This window comes from Phacochoerus africanus, chromosome 1 (genome assembly GCF_016906955.1).
Source record: "Phacochoerus africanus isolate WHEZ1 chromosome 1, ROS_Pafr_v1, whole genome shotgun sequence".
NCBI classification, from domain to species: domain Eukaryota; kingdom Metazoa; phylum Chordata; class Mammalia; order Artiodactyla; family Suidae; genus Phacochoerus; species Phacochoerus africanus.
In genome coordinates, this window is record NC_062544.1 from 287,952,942 (window position 1) to 287,971,002 (window position 18,061).

The following is an 18,061-nucleotide window of genomic DNA, read 5'->3' on the forward strand; positions in this document are numbered from 1 at the left end:
GTTTTCTGCTGACAGCGAAGGGAGGACATGCTTGGTCTTTTCGGGTTCAATCTTCTCCAGTCAATCTGGTGACAGAGATTTCTTGGGAAATCCCTGATTCCACCCAGTCGTTGCAACATTTCGCTTAAACTCTTACTTCCAGCTCCGCTTCAGTGGTTAGCGACCTTTCGCTTTCTTTTTCTTTTCTTTCTTTCTTCCCATTTCAAACGCCCTGTGGCTGCATTTTCATGACTTAATTTCTCCTTGTGGAAAGGGTGCCCTTTTCCTCATTCCTGTCTGCTTTTCTCCTTATGAAGTCACCTTCCTCTTTTACCCAGGTTTCTGTGGGGGTTCAGTCATCTGTTTATTCACACCCCCCGGGACCCTCATCTGGAACCAGCCCTGGGCCAGAAGCAGAAGTGTGCTTGGAACAAGAGCCTTGGCCCAGCCTCCCGGGGGCTGCACTTTAGCTATGCACCTCATGTTGGATATTCAGTGCTCTTGTTCTGTGGCAAGGGAACCAGAGGCTATGAATTTTCCTCAGCAGGCAGCTTTATTGGCCACATTATAGAAGGAATAAGTGATTGGTCTGCTGAAGCCAAGGAGGTGCCCCCCAGCCACTGGGTTTGGGCAGGCTCGGCATCACAGAGTAGGCAGGAGAGTGCTGGTGTCCTCTGACCCACTCCAGTCCACCCCATGTGGCCCCCAATTCCAGCCACATCAGACAGCTCAGGCCACCTAAGGTCACCTTCACTGGCTCCACCCAGTACCCATCTCTCCATCATTTGGAGTGACATGAACTAGTGGCATAGCCTGGTCATGGTATTCACACAATTTCCTGACTTAAAGGGATGGAGAAATAGGGGGAGAGTTGCTTGTGATAGAATTTCACGTAAATAATCAAGGAGTTGGGCTTGATGCAAGGAGTTGGTCAGAAGCCACTCAGTGCAGGAAGTGTAAGGCAGTGGGAAGGGGCAGTGTGGCCCAGTCACAGTGATCGCTGGGCTCAGTGACAAGGGACCAGGCCAACCTGGGGGTCAGCCAGCAGAGGAGGGAGGGGCTGGGTGGTGAGGAGGGGCGAGGTGGGCCCAGGAGTGCTGCAGCTGCTGCCCGTACAGCCTCGTTCAGCCCACTGCCTATAGCCAGACACAGCCCTTCCAGATGAGGCAGAAGGGGTGGGCCAGTGGCCACCCTGAGAATCCTGGGGTGCCCGGAGTCAGGGTCCCAGGGAGGCATCCCCAGTGCAGCGACTGGGGGTGCACTTCCACAGTGGGGGGCTCTGGTCATCTGCACACAACTTTAAGATGAGTCACTCCAGCAAAGGTGACAGGACAGGTTTTAAATGGTCTGGATTTCATAACAGCTGCTTCCAAGCCTGTCTAGTGTTTGCAGTGGGTCTCATGGCCTTTGGGGTATTGACGTCCTCCCAGCTGAGCGGGGCCCCGGGAAGCTCCAGCCCAGCGGGTGGGCGGGTTCCTGCTCTGCTGCTGCTTATTGTGTCCTGTGGCCTCTAGTCTCGTGGGCAGCCTTATGCCAGGTGGCGTCGGGGCCAGAGCCCCGCAGGCTTTTCTTGGTGGTGGGCCTGGCCTCACGGGACAGTGTCACTGTGGGCACAGTTGTGCCCAGATGTCCAGCACCCTACCTCCACCTGCCAGAGCCTCCTGCCTCCCAGGGCCATTAGGAGTACGGCTTTCTAGAATTTTCCCATCTGGGCCTGTGCTGTCTCCAGATTCTCAATCTTGGTGACTCTCAGTCACCTGGGACCTTCAGCACGGCTGGATAGGCCTCTTGGTGCTGCCACTGACCTGGACCTGAGCCCAGCGGCCGACCCCTGCGTTTTCAAGCCCAGGATGGCCTGTGCGTCCCGTGGGCGGCGGGGGCCGGGATGGGGTGGGCATCCCGTGCATGCTGCCTCGTGGAGGTGGGGCTGATGCAGAGTCTGCTCCTGGCCTGTGCCTCCCCACACGTGTGCTTGTGTGCGTGCACTCGTGGGCCCTCCACACCCCCTCCGTGGTGGGGGAGGGCTCCAGAAGGAGAGGACGCATGTCATATGGAAAGCCAGCCTCTGCCCACAGCCAAAGCCCACCTCTCGGCTGCGGCCCGTCCCTCTTCAGACCGCGTGCCAGCAGCCTCCCCCACCGCCGCCTGCAGCCAGGCCTCTGCCCCAGGAGCCACTGTACCACACGGGGGCCCAGGGACCCCACATCTGCTAGGCGGGCTGTCAGCACAGCCCTGCATCCCACCAGTGACCTCCAGCCCTGGACACTGAGCTCCCCAGGGGCCGCTGAGAAGGGCCAGCCCTGCTCCGACCTGGGGCCTCGTGGAGATGCTGCAGGTTCAAGACCCTGGAGGAGACAGTGCCATTCTGCCCAGGGGGGACGGTGACCAGGACTTTGGGGGCAGTGAGGGTGGAACGGGACCTGAAGGACTCAGCCTTGGACACAGGCGTCTGCGCAGGCTCAGCTGAAATGACGGGCTAGTAGCCTGAGGGGCAGGGCACTCCGAGGGCCTGGTCGCCTCTGTAAGGACCTGCCTCCTGCAGTGCAGCCGCCCTGTGGTCTGTCAGCTCCCCCGAGGCCCAGACATCACCAGGCAGGTGCTGGTCCTCGCCAGGCTGTCCTGCAGAAGCTGCTGGAACCTCTGATCATCCCGTGCCTGAGAGCCGCACAGCTTCCTGCCAGGCTGTGGGGGCTGGAGCTGTGGGGGTTGGGGGGGGACCCTCCGAGCTCTGCCCCAGGCAGGCCGGCCTTAACCATGAAGCCGCGGGCAGTTCTGCCTTTGAGCTTCTGGGCTGAGCTGCGCGCCGATGGGGAGGATAGAGAGGAGGCCGGGGGGTCCCACCAGTGGACACTGTTTCCAGTGCCTTCGGAGATGGACCCAGCGACTGTTGGCAGCTTGGTGCCCCCTGGCCCCCGTCGGCTGGTGAGGCAGCTTTGGGCACCCCTGGCAGTGCCCACTGCCTCAGGACCAGCCCCCGTGCTCACCTGAAGAGGGGAGGCAGTGCACGCAGAGCTGGTGCCCCCTCTGTGCCTGTTGTGCTCTCGGCCCTCCCCTGGCGGACCTGGCTGGACGTGGTGCTGGGAAGTGAGGATCTCATGGTGCCCCCCCAGGCCAGCCGAGCTCGTTCACCTCCAGGAGCAGGTGTTTGTGTCTGAACATGCACACACACACACACACACACACGTGCACACACGAGCACATGGGTGAGATCACGCGTGTGTGCACGCGTGAACCCACACATGTAGATCACACACATATGCACGCATGAGCGCAAGGGTGAGATCTCCCACACGTGCACGTGTGAGCCCATGGATGCAGGTGCTTGCACATCCATGTGCACGTGTGACACACATGACAGGTACACACACAGGAGGTGGGTCCCACAGGCGTCGCCGTCAGTGGGGATGGAGGCACAGCAGGGAACGTGGAGCCGGGCGGTACTGGCCCTGGAGGTGCTGACCCTTGGGAGGGAGTCTAAGGAGGCTTCCTGGAGGAGGCGGCCCGCAGTGAGTCTGGAGAGAGGGCTGGAGCCCTCACGTGGGGGCTTGGGGGGACGGGCTGGGCTGTTGTTAGCTTGCCGTCTTGTTGGTGTGGAGCCGGGGGGCCAGTGAGAAAGGGCGTCCAAAGGGCACTTGGAGGAATACACCATAGCTGACTAGGTCAGCCCGCGGCCGAGCGCGTCCTGCCTACAGCCTGTCTATACAGCCTGAAATCTGGAAAGGCATTTACGTGCTAAGATGGTTGGAAAAACCAAAAAAAGAAGACTGTCTTGTGACACACGAACACGGCCGTGTCCCGTGAGGTCTGGTCGGAGCAGGCACGTCCAGCATCCACGTACTGTGTGTGGCCAGCTTCCCCGCGGCCGCAGAGCAGTGGTGGAGAGCGGTGGCCGCAGGGGCCTGGAGACCCCCCACGTGGCCCTTGACGGACATCTGCCGACTGGGGACCGAAGTGCTTCCGTTTAAGGATCATCAGAACGCGTGTCAGAGCGGACAGAACGTGGCCTCTGTTGAGGAGAAGATGCACTGCAAGCCCCTGGTGGGTTTCGTCAAGAGAAAACAGAAAGAAATGCTGGAAAAGGCACTGTGGGAGCTCCCGTCGGGGCGCAGCGGAAACCAATCTGACTAGTCCGTGAGGACGCGGGTTCGATCTCTGGCCTTGCTCAGCGGGTTAAGGATCTGGCATTGCTACGAGCTGTGGTATAGGTCGCAGACGTGGCTCAGGTCCTGCGTGGCTGTGGCTGAGGTGCAGGCCAGTGGCTGTAGCTCCGATTTGACCCCTAACCTGGGAACCTCCATGTGCTGCAGGAGTGGCCCTACAAAGACCAAAAAAAGAAAAGAAAAGGCACATGCGAACACACCACTTCCAGGCTTTTCAAATGGGCACCAAAGGCTCAGGACCCAGTGGCCTCACGCATGGGGCTGAGATCTCGGCTGAGGTTCAGAACCTGCCGTCGTGTCACCCTTTGGGATCGGGGGCCTCGAGGGGAAGGGCCGGGGTGGAGGGAAACTCGGCCGTCGTGCTGTCCCGTGGGTGCCGGCCCTGCCCCTGGCCTCCGCTGCAGGCTTCCCATTCAAGAGGGCGCCCCGTGGCCTGCACAGGCCGAGTCTGCCCTCTGGCCGCAGGACGTTGCCCTGAACGGGCAGGGGTCTGCTGCTCCCCAACCCAGTGCCGCTACCTCGTGCCCCGAGGGAACACCGCCCCAGGCACACACCCTGTTCGTCCTTGTCCTGCTGTCCTGCCTTGCGCTCTGCGTGTCGCGGGCCTTTCTCTGCACTGAGGTCCCAGAGCGGTGCTTGCGCTGCGTCCTGGCAGCGGGCAGGCTGAGCCCGCGGGAGGGAGCACATGACATCTCACCACTTCGCTGGCACCACTGGAATTGACCTCAGGGGTGCCCGCTCTGAGATGGTGGGACCTGAGCCGCGGTCTCCCCGCGTCCTCTGCCTCCTGCCTGGGGCCCCAGCGACCTTCCTCTCCCTGTGTCTAGGGCATGATCTCAGAGCTGAGGTTGCGCGGGGACCCCCAGGTGAGCCCCCTGCAGTGTCAGGACGGGGACGAGGACGAGGACGACAGTGACAACGAGGTGAGTGGCTGCCGCTGCCTGGGTTCCAGCGGGGGTCTCCTCCCCCACGCCATCCCCACGGGAGGAGGGCCCAGGGTGGAGAGGGGGTGGCCTTTCCTGGACACCTCGGGGTAACGAGGCTGCAGAGGTCTCTTGAAAGATGCCATCTTTCCTCTCCCTCCTACCGTGGGAACAAGCCCCCCTGCCTGGGACCGTCCACTTTATGCTTTAAAACTCACTGCTGGAGTAGCCGGTCGGGTGACGGAGTCAGTGTAATTACAGGGACAAAAGATGTGGGAGTCAGGAGTTCCCGTTTGGCTGAGTGGTAGCGAACCTGACTAGCATCCGTGAGGTTGCAGGTTCAATCCCTGGCCTTGCTCAGTGGGTGAAGGATCCGGCGTTGCCGTGAGCTGTGGTGTAGGCTGCAGACACGGCTCACATTCCGCGTTGCTGTGGCTCTGGTGTAGACCGGTGGCTGTAGCTCCGATTCCACCCCTAGCCCGGGAACCTCCATATGCTGTGGGTGCAGCTCTAAAAAGACAAATGTGTGTGTGTGTGTGTGGTGAGCGTGTGGGGGTGTGAGAGTCTGAGTGTAGCAAGTGTGATGGGTGTGTGTCGTGGGTGGTGAGGTGGTGAGCGTTTGCGAACGTATGTCCTGTGGAACTGCAGGCAGAAGACGCCAGGGCTCTGGGGAGGGAGGGGAACCACGGCCGCAGCAGTGTCCCCGTGACCCCAGCGCCGAGGACCGAGGGCGGTGTTGGGCTGCGGGCAGATGCAAGGCCGTGTGGCCTGCGGGAGTCCGAGCCCCAAGAGCTGTGGGGCCAAGGAGCGCGAGGAAGGCCGCGTTTCCGGAAGGTTCTGTGTGCGGCCCAAAGCCGGCCCGGCTCCGCAGGGCGGTTCTAGGTGGTCTGCGTGGAGCTGCCCTGTGGGCAACCAGGGGCAGTCGCCTGTCCCCCGACCCGGGCCCACGGGGACGTCTGTCACCCCTTGTTTCCTGCGCCCTGCAGGCTTCCGGAGACTTGGGCAGCGGGCTCGCCGAGGAGGCCGGGGAGCGTCTCAGGTCGCCGTCGGTGAGTGTGCACCCGCGGGCCCCACTGGGTGTCCGGCCCAGACCACCCTGACGTCCGGGGTGCCCGTGACACCTGTGTGCGTCCTGTTGGCTCGTGGGGCCGTGAGGGACCAGGGGGCGTGAGGCCAGGCCGCCCGTGCTGCGGCCCGCGCCCCGAAGCAGCAGGTCACCCCCCCCGGCCCCCTGCGGTGTCTACAGGTGAGGGCACCGTGCCCGTCACCGTCCGGGGCTCCCGAGGGGCAGCAGGGCTCTCAGGGTGAGGACCCCACCCGCCGCCAAGAGCGGTTTCGAAGAAGCCAGAAGCCGGTGCTGGAGGGGCCCGAGCTTCTTGCTGCGAAGACGGAGGCCTGCTGGCTCCCTCGTAACTGTCCCCAAAGCCATCAACATCCGACTTCACAACCAAATGCGTTGGAAGCGACGGCCTGGCGGCAGCTTGTTCACAGGCCTCCCGCGCGGCAGACTCAGGTGTGCTTCCCACCCTGACCAGGGCGCGCCCCTGAGGCCCCGGCTCCCGGAGGCCCCCCCAGTCACCTCCCCGCCCTTGGCTGGAGCTGGCGACGAGGAGGATTCCAGGACAGAGGAGGTCGAGGAGGCCACCACGGTGCCGTCGCCAGGAGGTACGACCTGTGGGCTGGTGCGCGCATGCAGTGTGTGTGTGTGTGTGTGTGTGTGTGTGTGTGTGTGAGCGCGCGCGTGCGTGCGTGAAGTGCGTGCCTGGCGTGTCTGTCTGTGGGCAGGTGTTCCATCTGTCACTCTCACCTCCCCTGGGGAGGGCCTGCGCCTGCGCCTGCCCCCCGCTGCCCCTGATGTGGTCCCTCTTGTGTTTTGTTTCTTGTTTTCTGCTGCTTCTGAGCGGTTTGTGGGGCCGTCATGGGGCTGCCACCTGGGGGCAGCAGGGTCACCAGGGCGACGTGAGCGTTGGTTGTGCAGGAGGAGGAGCGAAGGTGCCCCTGCCCGGGCCTCTGGGAAGTGGGGGAGCACTGGGGATTGGGGGTTCCCTCTGTCTGCCCTGGCCCAGAGGGCACACAGGCCCTGAGGGGGCACAGGCCTGGAGGGCGCACAGGCCCCCCCCACCCCGAGGGTGCACAGGCTCTGAGGACCCATAGGCCCCGAGGACACACAGGCCCCGACACCCGGGACACCCTGGGAAGCGGACTGCCTCCATGCACAGCTGCCATTGTCAGGCGGCAGACGGCCACCAAGGTGGCTGCTCCAGCAGTGCCCGCAGGTCCCTCACTGAGGCATCCTGCGTGCCCCCCGGGGGCTGCAGCCCGCAGGAGGGGTGGCTGTCCCGGTGTGGGGGGCAGCGGTAGGACCCCACTCTGTCCCCTGCGGCTGCAGGACCGAGCCTCCAGGGTCCTCGCTGCCGTCAGCCGGGCGTCACTCAGTTTCTGCATTCGTTCCTGGGCTCCGGGCACGGCCTCATGCGGCAGGTGGCGTCCTTCGGATGTGACCCCCCCTCCTGCCTCCCCTTCTGTCTGGAGCCTCGGGGACAACTGGGTCCCACCCTGTAAGCCACGCTCCCTCCCCGCCTTCGCGGCAGCGGACTCGCCCTCCGTAAATGACATCTCCAAAGTCGCTTTCTCGGGGCCCAGGGGAGTGTAAACCCAGGGGCGGGGACAGGGAAGGCCGTGACGTGCCACTGGCTGCACTTCGTCAACATTTTAGAAAATCACAGAGGAGTTTTTTCCTTTGGAGAAGAGAACTTAACACTTTTGAAAATTACTGAAAGAGCACGTGTTTGATGCCGTCAACTTAGAAGCTGAGGTGAGCGCACGAGAGGCAGGGGCCCCCTCTGCGCCCCTGACACCATCGCCGCGGGGTGAAGCCACCTGCTGGCCCTGAGGTTTCCAGCGCCCTGTGCTCCCCCCCGCCTGCCCCCGCCGTCCCTGCCGCCCGGGGCTCCCGCTGCGTTTGTCATTGTTGGAGTTTTACCTGCAGGGACCCAGGACTTTTCTGTCGGATCCGCTCACTCGCCACCGTTATTTTGAGGTCCCCCCTTTCATTGCCAGGCGGTGTCGCCCTGTGGGGGTGGACGCGGGGGCTGTTACAGAAAAGGCGTTCTGTGCCTCCGGGAGTCCACCCGTCTTGGGTCCGCACTTGGGGGTGGTGGGGGGGGGGCTGGAGCGTGTGGTCGTCGTCCCTGGAACGATTCAGGGACCTGCCACGCTTCCCACACGGCCATTGGGTCCCCGTGGGGCTGCCCCTGACGCAGCAGGTCCGTCCTTCTAGTTGTAACCGCTGGAACAAGGGGGTGGCGGCGTCTCCTGCAGCTTCATTGGCTCTTTTTCCTAATGACTGTCGAGCAGCTTTTCGTGGGCGGGTTTGCGGTTTCTGCATCTTCGTTAGAAAAGAGTCTGTTCCAATCTTAGGCCCGATTTTCTTTTTCTATCTTTTCAGGGCCACACCTGCGGCACATGGAGGTTCCCAGGCCAGGGGTCCAACAGGAGCTGCAGCTGCCGGCTGACACCACAGCCACCGCAACACTGGATCCGAGCCACGTCTGCCACCCACACCACAGCTCGCGGCAACGCCGGATCCTTCACCCACTGAGCGAGGCCAGGCATCGAACCTGCGTCCTCATGGGTACCAGTTGGGCTCGTTGACCACTGCGCCACCACAGGAGCTCCTTTAGGGCTGGTTTTCTAATGGGCCGTTTGTTTTTCTGCCCTCGGCCCCTGAGAGCGTATGTATTCTGGACTCGCCTCCTGCACCACACCTTCTGCTGTGGCTGCCTTTTCATTTTGTTCATATAGCAACTGAGAAGAGTGGAAGTTTCCACTTGGATGAAACCGAACTGAGCGGTTTTCTTTGTGGGTCTCGCTGTTGATGCCACGTCCGAGCAGCCGCCGTCCCAGGTCCCAGGTTCACTGTGTCCAGGCGTCCCTCAGGGGCAGGGCTTCACTCAGCCTGTTGGACGTGGCTCTCGCATGTGGCGTCGGTGGGATCTGGTGGCTCCAGCCACGTTGCCAGGGGCACAGGTCTGCGTGGACCCCGCTCTGTCCCCGCAGCTGTGGCACAGGGTCCCGAGCGCTGGGCCTTATGTCACCGTGCCGTGGGTGGCGCGGCCCCCGCCTGGCTCTCCCTTCCTTTGCGGATGGCTTTGGGGTTCTCTGTCCTTCAAATGTTCATGTGAATTTGAGGTGCAATCTGTCAGCTTCTACAAGACGGGCTGCTGGTGGTTGGGCTGGAGGGTCGCGGGGGCTGTAGGTCAGTTTGGGGGTGGGCTTGGGCATCTGGCTCAGGTGGGTCTCCCAGCCCTGGACACGAGGTCTGTCTCCTTTGGTTTACTTAGGTCTTTGCTTTCTCACGTTCCCTGAGGCCGGATTTAATTCACCTCGCGGGTGTATTCCTGGTCAGGGCCAGGGCGTCGTGGGGCAGGGCCGCCCTCTGGTGGCCGACTCGTGGCTTGGCAGGTCGGCAGGCCCGGTGGGGCTGGTTGGGGCAACCGAGTCCCTCCTGAGCGGGCCTGTCCCCGTTTGGCTAAAGGGCCTCAAGTCCCGTCCAGCCCTAGCTCAGAGCTGCGGGATTCGCGACGAGAGCGGCCGACCCCCATGGTTCATGGAGAGAAGAAGGAAAGGGGGCGGGGGGGGCCCTGGCCCTGGGGGGGGCAGCCGGCCGAGAGCAGACCCTCAGCCTGATGGCCGCCTCTGCCTCCCCCAGCTCAGACCCTGCCTGGCTTGGGAGCTGTCACCACGTGGGACGGGAGCAGCTGGAGCCCTGGGGACAGCCTGGAAGAGGTGAGGCCGCCACCGGAGCCCAGAACCACAGGGACCCAGCTCACCCGGGACCTGGCAAAGATCTGGGGCTCACACTGCCCTCCGTGCCCCCGCCCTGCCCAGCGCGCAGGGGGCACCGGCCACACGGGGCATCCGCAGCTACAGACTCTCTGGTCGGAGTAGGAGTTGGTGTCAGAATGCACGGGCGGAGGAGGGACGGCCGGCAGACCCTCCCAGCGTCGGCGCCTCCGAGCCAGCCCTGCATCTGTCCACCAAGCACGTTCACTCTGCCTGTCCCCTGTGCCTGTCCCCGTGCCTGTCTGTGCCCGGTGTGATCCCGAGCCCAGCCCCCCCCCACCCCAACCTGAACCCTCTCCTCTTTGTCCCCAGCGAGGCCTGAAGGGGCAGGAGGAGCCAGGGGCTCAGGGCCTGCCTGGCCAGGCCAGTCCCCAGGGTCCCACAGGCCCCGTGATGTGGCGCCCCGAAGCACAGCCTGTTCCTGGGCCACGGGGACCCCCCGGCCCCCCAGGACCTCCAGGGAAAGACGGTGCCCCCGGCAGGGACGGCGAGCCGGTGAGTGCCCAAGTCCCTGTCACCCAGCTGGGGGTGGGGACCTGGGCAGTGGGGGACGGGGGACAGGCAGAAGGGTCCCAGGACTCCGGGCAGAGCCCACTCGGCACAGGCAGACGCAGGCCTCGGCGCCCAGGACAGAAGGCCGCCTGCCCGTGGGAGTCAGTCTGCAGGGGGCCACAAGCAGGGGTCCTTTTCCCTGTGTAGCTGCGGGAGGGGCAGGGGTGTGACTTTCTGTCACTGATGGTTTCTCTCCACTCTGCAGGGTGACCCCGGCGAAGATGGGAAACCGGTAAGTTGGCTTTTCTTTGAGAACCTGCATTCTGCGATGTTTGCATAAGACCCTCAGGCCCCCCCCTCCACTGACTCTTGAACTCAGCATCCTCAAGAGAATTTCAGAGTGAGGCCATTTTGAAGATGCAACTTAACTTTCGATGAGAAAATACAAGTCTTGGCGTTGCCGTCCTGGCTCGGGGTAACGAGCCCAGCTGGCATCCGTGAGGACGGGGCTGGGGTGCAGCCGGCAGCTGCAGCTCCAGTTTGACCCCTAGCCTGGGAACGTCCATGGGTGTGGGCCTAAAAAGACAACCCAAAAAAGAGAGAGAGAGAAAAAAAAAACAAGTCTAACGGTCGATAGAAGACGACAAAGCTGCGCGCGGATAAGGAGACGTTTCGGCTCCCAGGGAGCAAAGAAAAGGGAAGAGAGAGACGCTAAAGCTTCCAGATTCTTAGAGGAAAAATGGGGACAGAGAAACGGCCTGGACATTCGGGGTGGGGTCGGGGGTGGGGGGGAAGCCTCGGATCCCTCGGCCTCACTGTGAACCTGGAGCGGATCTTAAAACACTCGGGTTTTTTAAAAAACCAACACATGCTCTTTCCCAGAAACGCGATAAGCTGCCCCGAGGAGGTTCAGGTAAAGGTCTGGGAAACCACAAGCCAGCAGACCGTGACGGGCTCAGGTGGGGAGGCTGCAGGACTAACGGGGACTCGAGGACGGCTCGGTGGCAGTGGGGTCGTCCGCAGGGCAGGACGCGTGTGTGTGTGTGCGAGCGTGTGTGAGCTTGTGTGCACGTGGAGTCCCAGACCTGTGACCCGAATGACAAGCTCCTGGGTCAGAGCGGCTTAGGTCTCAAGTTGGATGAGCCCGGGGGACGCTCAGACGCCTCGGCCGCTCACCCAGGTGGCACACCGACGGCAGCACCAGCCCTTGGTGCCCCAGGGCTCAGGCAGGCACTCACACGCGCCAGGCGGGGTGCCCGCCCTCCAGCGAGGGCGGCTGCGGGACGCTGCGTCCCCTCTGCAGGGCGCTGCTCCTGGTGGGGCCTCGGACTTCTGAGGTCATTGCTGCCCACCTGCGGCCCCACGACATCCCCGTCGTCTCTGGACGGCCCAGCCCGTCTGCTCCGTGTGGCTCTATGGGCGCAAAGCTGCACGTTGGTGGTGGCTCGGCGAGGCCGGGGCAGAGGGGCCTCCTGCTGACCGAGCTTCCTGGCCTCTGTCTTCCAGGGGGACACTGGGCCGCAGGGCTTCCCCGGAACCCCCGGAGACGTGGGCCCCAAGGGTGAGAAGGTGAGCCTGGGACCCGGCCGGCACGGGGAGGGTGCGGGACGGCCTCCACCCCGACCCAAGGCAGGGCCAGGCACCCTGGTGTGACAGTCGGTGTTCTGTCCCCAGGGTGACCCTGGGGTCGGGCCGAGGGGACCCCCAGGACCCCAAGGGCCTCCAGGGCCCCCAGGACCCTCCTTCAGACACGACAAGCTGGTGAGTTGGACTCTTCCAGCGCGGGATCTGCCCACTGTCCCAGCAGAGGGCCCCGCGTGCTCGGGGCCGCTGCTCAGACCCGGAGCCGGCCTGGGGGGTGGGCACAGGGTCCGGGCCCGGAGGGTCGATCCTGCCTTCCTGGTGTTTCCGCTCGGGGCCTCTGGAGGTCACCTCCTTCGCTTCTCGTCAGACTCCGGCCCGGGGCTGCCCCGTGCGGGCCGGGGCCTCGCTGGCTGGCCGAGGGGGCGGGTGGGCCCCGTGACTCTGGTCTCTCCCCACAGACCTTCGTCGACATGGAGGGGTCTGGGTTTGGCGGCGACCTGGAGAGCCTCCGAGTGAGTGCCCCTGGCCGTCCTCACCCACGGTGGAGCCCGTGGGCTGCGCTGAGGCCTGGCGGGAAGGGGCAGGGGCGACCTGCAGCTGCACCGCGTGCCGTGACCCTTCGGTGTTTTTCTGTGTCCAGGGCCCTCGAGGCTTCCCGGGGCCCCCCGGCCCCCCCGGCGTCCCAGGCCTGCCCGGAGAGCCAGGCCGCTTCGGGATGAACAGTTCAGATGTCCCTGGCCCCGCAGGCCTTCCCGGAGTGCCTGGACGGGACGGACCCCCTGGGCCTCCCGGGCCCCCGGTAAGGCCCTTGTCCGTATCCGGACAGCCAGGTACAGGCTTCCCCGTCTGGGCCAAGCCCCCCTCATGCCTCTGTACGCTCCAGTCCTCCCCTCTGCCCCCCAAATCTTCACAAGGGCTCCCATCTCTGGGCCCCTGGGGTGGGAGGAGCCAGAGTATGTGGCCCCCAGGGTCTGGCTGCTGAGCCGCTGATGACCTGGCCTCGGGTGGGGCTGACCTACAGAGGCCAGGCTGGGGGGGGGATTCTTGGGGGCTGGGGGTGGGCCCCGCTGCCCCTACTCCCGGGGACACCATGCCGGGCCTGGCAGGTGCCTGAGATGCGCTGCTGTGATCAGACCCGTGATAAGGCCTGGTTTCCACCTCGTAAGTTGGAAGCCACTCGGGACATAAAGTCTGTGGCCCGGGCAGTTACCTTGCCGAAGCCGTGGTGGCCCTTTAGTGAGAGTCCGCAGCCGGGTAGTAGCCCCGCATTGCTGCCGGAGGTGCCCCCCTCCCCATGGGGCTGGCGGTTCTTCTCATCCTCCACAAGCTGATGGGAAACTAATTAAACCAAAAAGGGGAAGAAAAACTTTGACCTGAGCTGTCCAAGTGCCCTTGTGCCCTATGGGCGTGATTCCCATGAGCCCTGAGACTGGGCCGAGTCCAAGAGTGTTTGGGGTATTGGGGTGTCTCCCAGGAGCCTGTGGACACACAGGTCGCCCCGGGCCAACCCATACGTCTTCTCCGGTCGGTGAGTTCCATCTGGGCCACACTCTGCTTTTCTGCCCCCAGGGCCCCCCAGGTTTTCCAGGAAAAGATGGGCAAGCAGGGCAGACCGGCCAGAAGGGCAGCGTCGTAAGTCACTTCTCCAGGCATCCAGGGTGGACCTGGCTTAGCGCCCCAAACGGGGGGTGTTCGGTGGTGTGGCCTCAGGTCACCAGGGAGGAGAAATGCCACAGGGTGGTGGTGCCCAGGGCTGTGGGGCTTCCCCCCAGTCGGCAGCCCAACAGCCGGGGACCCTCGGGCTCCCGCGTCGCTGAGGGCCGGCGGCTGGGGCTCCTGTCAAAACCCAGGATCTCGCCCAAGCTGTTTCTTCTTGATGACAAGTGGGGGGATGGTTCTGAGGAATGGCAGCACTTTGCCTCATTTGGAAACTTTATTTCAAGTTTCCATTTTATTTGCATCAATGTCGGAGAAACTTTCCCGCAGGCCCGAACCTGTAGGGGGCAGTGGTTTCCACGTGGCTTTGCCATGATGGGCGGGGAGGCGCTCACGCAGCCCTTCGGGGACAATGCTTTCCTCGGTCCCTCAGCAAGAACCCAGCTGTTGGGCTCCGCAGCAGGGTCTGTGCTCAGAGCTGGCTGCTCTGCTGCCGGGGGGCGTTCGCTGCTCTGCAGTGAGGTCGGCCCGGCCCCCCACAACAGAGCCTCCCCTGCGGCCTCGGTCCCCTCTGAAGTGGGGGTGACGGCAGGAACAGCAGGGTGGTGACGGGGCCAAGAGGAGACACCCCGTTTCGGCGTCAGTGCAGCGGGAAACCTCACGGGCTGGGCTGCTCTGTGCCGTGACCGCTCTCTCCTCCTTCTGCAGGGCGAGGTGGGCGCCCCAGGACCGAAGGTAGGGACAAGCCCCAGTACTGCCACCCTTCGGGAAGGGGGTCGGCCCCAGGTGGGAAGAGGCGAGGCTTACCGGGAGGGGACAGCCGCAGCTGGGGAGGACGTTCGGCAAAGGTGCCGCCAGATTCTGTTTGGGCTCCTGGACACCAAACTTAGACACTCGGGAACGCAGGCGGCTCGGCCTCGAGGGCACGCACGCCGGGCTCCAGGGCAAAGTCTGCTGCCTCCTCACCCCAGCCTCCCTGGTGGCAGCGGGGTCCCAGGTCCCCAGACTCGCTCCCTCCGGCAGAGCCCACCCCTCCCTCGCACGCTGGGGGGTTTTGTGTTAAGCGGGTGAAGTCCCGGAAGGCAGAGGAAAGAGACGCTGCGGGGCTCGCATCGCTCCAGGCCCGGGGTGTAAAACGCACCTGAGAACTCGCAGGTGCACCCGGGCTTTTCCCACACCCCAAGGGCCAAGAGGTGACCTTGTCTGCCCCCCGCACAGGGAAGCAAGGGAGACCCCGGCCCCATCGGCGCTCCTGGGAACCCCGGCCTGGCAGGGGTCCCCGGACCAGCAGGACCACCAGGGCCCCCTGGGCCCCCCGGACCTCCAGGCCCAGGACTTGCCGCCGGGTTTGTGAGTAGCAGCCACTTTTGGCCCCAGGCGCCCTCGGGTGCCCACACTGATGAGCCCTGCTGGGCAGCAGCCAAGCTGACACCGCCGCTGCCTGGGTCTCTCCCGGCTGGTGGCAGAGCCCCCACGTGTGAGGTTGGCCCCAGCGCACTGAATGGGGTGCTTAGAGCCCCGGGTGTCCGCCCTGCAGTGTCCCCATGACCCCGCCCAGCAGGCAACCTGCACACTCGGGAGGCCCTGCTCGGCGTCTCGGCCTCGGGCCCCTGGCCGGCCTCGGGGAGGGCCTCTTCCTGTGAGAAGAGATGCAGACCGGGTGTCCCCGTGTTCCCTCCAGGACGACATGGAAGGCTCCGGGGGACCCTTCTGGTGGGCTGCCCAAGGTGCCGACAGGCCGCAGGTACTGCCCCAGAGCCAGCTCGGTCAGCTTGGGGAGGGGCGTCCAGTAGGGACCAGGGGCCGCCTGCGTCCAGAGCGCTGTCACCCTGGGGCCACCAGGACAGGAATGCTGTCACAGCGCGGGAGATGACGCTGGGGGTCGAGCGGGCAGGACGAGGCCTGAAGCCAGTCGTTCTGGACGTGCCAGTCAGGCTCTCCTTCCGGCTCTCATTTTGGGAAGTTACGTGTTTTCGACCCGAGCAGACTTTCAATTAGACGGAAGGGGCTCCGTGTAACCCCGTCTTGTGCGGCGGCGTCAGGAGCGCCTGACGGCCCACACGAGTGGGAGGCAGCAGGACAGGCCTCCTCCTCTGAGCAGCGCGGATGGGCAGAGCCTGCCTCTGCGGTGCATTAGGGCGGCTTTGCCACGTCCGCTCAGTGCCTCCCTTCGTACGTTAGGAGCCTTGGCGTTGGGCGAGGTGTGAGCCGAGAGCCGGCACAGTGGGGGAGTCCCTCCCTTCAGTCCAAGGACTCCGCCCTGGAGGGTCCGAGGGCTGTTTCAGGGCCTCCAGGTGATGGAGCCCCTTGGGGTCTGAGCGCGGCCGAACCAGCCCTGACCCAGGATGCCGGACGGCGGCCTCCCTGCGTGCAGATGCCTCGTCTGGAGGGGCTCCGTGCTGGGGGATTCTGCACACCCGCCCCGCGCCCAGTTGGCGTGCTGTCCAGGGTCTGGGCGCTGCTGAGGACCGACCCCTCTGGTGGGATCTCGGGGTGCTCGGGCCACTGTGGACAGACTGTTTCTGATAAGAGCTCCGAGCCCTGGAGGGGCTTGTGTTCTCGTGGGGAGGGCTGTCCCCGGGGTGGGAGTGGCTCTGACCTGAGCCCTCTTCCTTCTCTGCCCCCGCAGGGACCGCCCGGCCTGCCCGGAGTCAAGGTCAGTGAGCCCTTAGTTGGCCCGGGGGCCGCTGCAGGAGGGGCCCAGGAAGGAGCCCTGTTTTCTCGGCTGCCTGCTGGCTGCCTGCCACCCCCGCCCCACACTGGCAGGGTCCCCCTGGGGCTGGCCTCTGCTGTCGGGCGCATTCCCTTAGAGGGTTTTGCTTTGATTTGCAAACCTGTGACAGTTCGGGCGAGTCTTTTAGGAGGGCGTGCTTCTCGCCTTTTCTAAACTGTTCAAGGTGAAGTCGCCCGGGTTAAGCTGCTCCTTAGACAGAAACGGTGGCCTGGCCTCCAGAACAGTCCAGGCCCTGTGCCCTCAGCATGTGGGTGGCCTCAAGGTCTGGGGCCCTCGGCTCTGAGGTGGGGTGAGGGGTGGGCCCCCCTGTATGGTCACCTGGAGGGGAGTGGGTGCCACCTGGGGGTGGGTCGGCTCGCGGCCCACAGGAGCCCTTGTTCACTTCAGGGGGATCCTGGAGCCGTGGGGCCAGCAGGGACCAAGGTAAGTCGAACACGTTCTCGGGTTCGGGGAGTCCGAGGTCGTGAGCAGCCCTGGTTGGGGCAGGAGGGTCCCCCAGGCTGAGGACCAGGCCCTGCATTGCCCTCCCACCGTTCCCCGGCCCTCCCACCCCAGCTCTGCAGTCGTGTCCTCTGCCCCCGCCCCTCCTCTGCCCCCACGGCGCTTCCCCGGCCACCCATTGGGTGAGCCAACGGCCCCTGGAAACTCCGGCCTGGCTTGTTCCCACCGCTGTGGCTGGTCCGACACTCCTCGTGTCCGCTGCAGGGAGAAGTCGGAGCAGACGGAGCTCCCGGGTTGCCCGGCCTCCCCGGCAGAGAGGGTACAGCTGGACCCCAGGTGAGTGGCCCCCAGGGCTGCCGGGTGACACCGTGCAGTAGCCACCCCTGGGGGAGAGCTGCCCCCCTCCACGTATCTCAGGGTCCCCACGGGGTCCGGGGGCCCCCAGCTCCATGCGACATGAGTCGGGCGTCCAGGCTGCCAGAGGGGGTTCTCTGCACAGCCCACGCCCCCCCCCCAGCTCCCAGCTGGTCCCCTTGGTCCCACATCTTCACTCAGAGCCAGTCCCAGTGGTCTGCGGGCTCTGGGAAGAGGGGGCTCAGGTTTTGTTTCTGATGAGCCGTTCGCTTCGTCTCCACAGGGGCCAAAAGGAGAGAAGGGCACCAGGGGAGACAAAGTGAGTGCGGGGTGTCAGGGCCCAGGGACAGGGAGGTGAGCGCCTGGCGGGGTCGGGGTGCAGCCCTCCGCCTCATGTGGGCGGGGACCCTGCTCGGAGCCTCCCTGCCGGGGTGGGGCCCTCACTGCGTGGTCGCCAGGAACCCCTCGGAGTCCCGGCCGGAGCTGCCGTGACCGTCCACCCCCACGGGAAGCCCCCGAGCTGGAGCCTGGCTTTCTCTTCCAGGGAGACCCCGGGAAGGACGGAGTGGGGCAACCGGGCCTCCCAGGACCCCCTGGACCCCCAGGGCCTGTTGTCTATGTGTCAGACGTAAGGACACGGTGTGGTGGGCACTCCCTCTGCCTGGACCCCCAGTGCTGGTTGCAGTTGGGACCACCAGCCCCCTTATAGGGCAACCCCCAGAAACACCCAAGTCCCAGGCCTCTGGCTCGGGGCGGGGGCTGGGGGGCTTCTCGGCTTCCAGAGCTGCCCTTTGGTTGTGTGGTTTGTCCGTGTGTCACCCTACTCCGGGTGTGACGTGTCCCCTCGAGGGCCCCACACTCAGCATAGGGGGTGGGGGTGCTGCCCCCCGGGC

The 18,061-nt window shown here is 64.6% G+C and overlaps 1 protein-coding gene across 6 annotated transcripts in view; it reads left to right on the forward strand.

Moving 5' to 3' along the window:
* COL18A1 (collagen type XVIII alpha 1 chain) overlaps window positions 1-18,061 on the forward strand; it is a 75,994-nt gene that overhangs the window by 46,198 nt on the left and 11,735 nt on the right. For all 6 annotated transcript variants that reach the window (XM_047798166.1, XM_047798177.1, XM_047798142.1 and 3 more), the window contains 19 exons: window positions 4,967-5,062; window positions 6,049-6,111; window positions 6,598-6,727; window positions 9,774-9,850; window positions 10,220-10,402; window positions 10,665-10,691; window positions 11,906-11,968; window positions 12,074-12,160; window positions 12,442-12,495; window positions 12,624-12,782; window positions 13,553-13,615; window positions 14,348-14,374; window positions 14,858-14,989; window positions 15,321-15,383; window positions 16,269-16,295; window positions 16,761-16,796; window positions 17,079-17,150; window positions 17,452-17,487; window positions 17,713-17,796. In XM_047798166.1, the coding sequence (XP_047654122.1) occupies window positions 4,967-5,062; window positions 6,049-6,111; window positions 6,598-6,727; window positions 9,774-9,850; window positions 10,220-10,402; window positions 10,665-10,691; window positions 11,906-11,968; window positions 12,074-12,160; window positions 12,442-12,495; window positions 12,624-12,782; window positions 13,553-13,615; window positions 14,348-14,374; window positions 14,858-14,989; window positions 15,321-15,383; window positions 16,269-16,295; window positions 16,761-16,796; window positions 17,079-17,150; window positions 17,452-17,487; window positions 17,713-17,796 (1,479 nt within the window). The remainder of the gene's footprint in view (window positions 1-4,966; window positions 5,063-6,048; window positions 6,112-6,597; window positions 6,728-9,773; window positions 9,851-10,219; window positions 10,403-10,664; window positions 10,692-11,905; window positions 11,969-12,073; window positions 12,161-12,441; window positions 12,496-12,623; window positions 12,783-13,552; window positions 13,616-14,347; window positions 14,375-14,857; window positions 14,990-15,320; window positions 15,384-16,268; window positions 16,296-16,760; window positions 16,797-17,078; window positions 17,151-17,451; window positions 17,488-17,712; window positions 17,797-18,061) is intronic.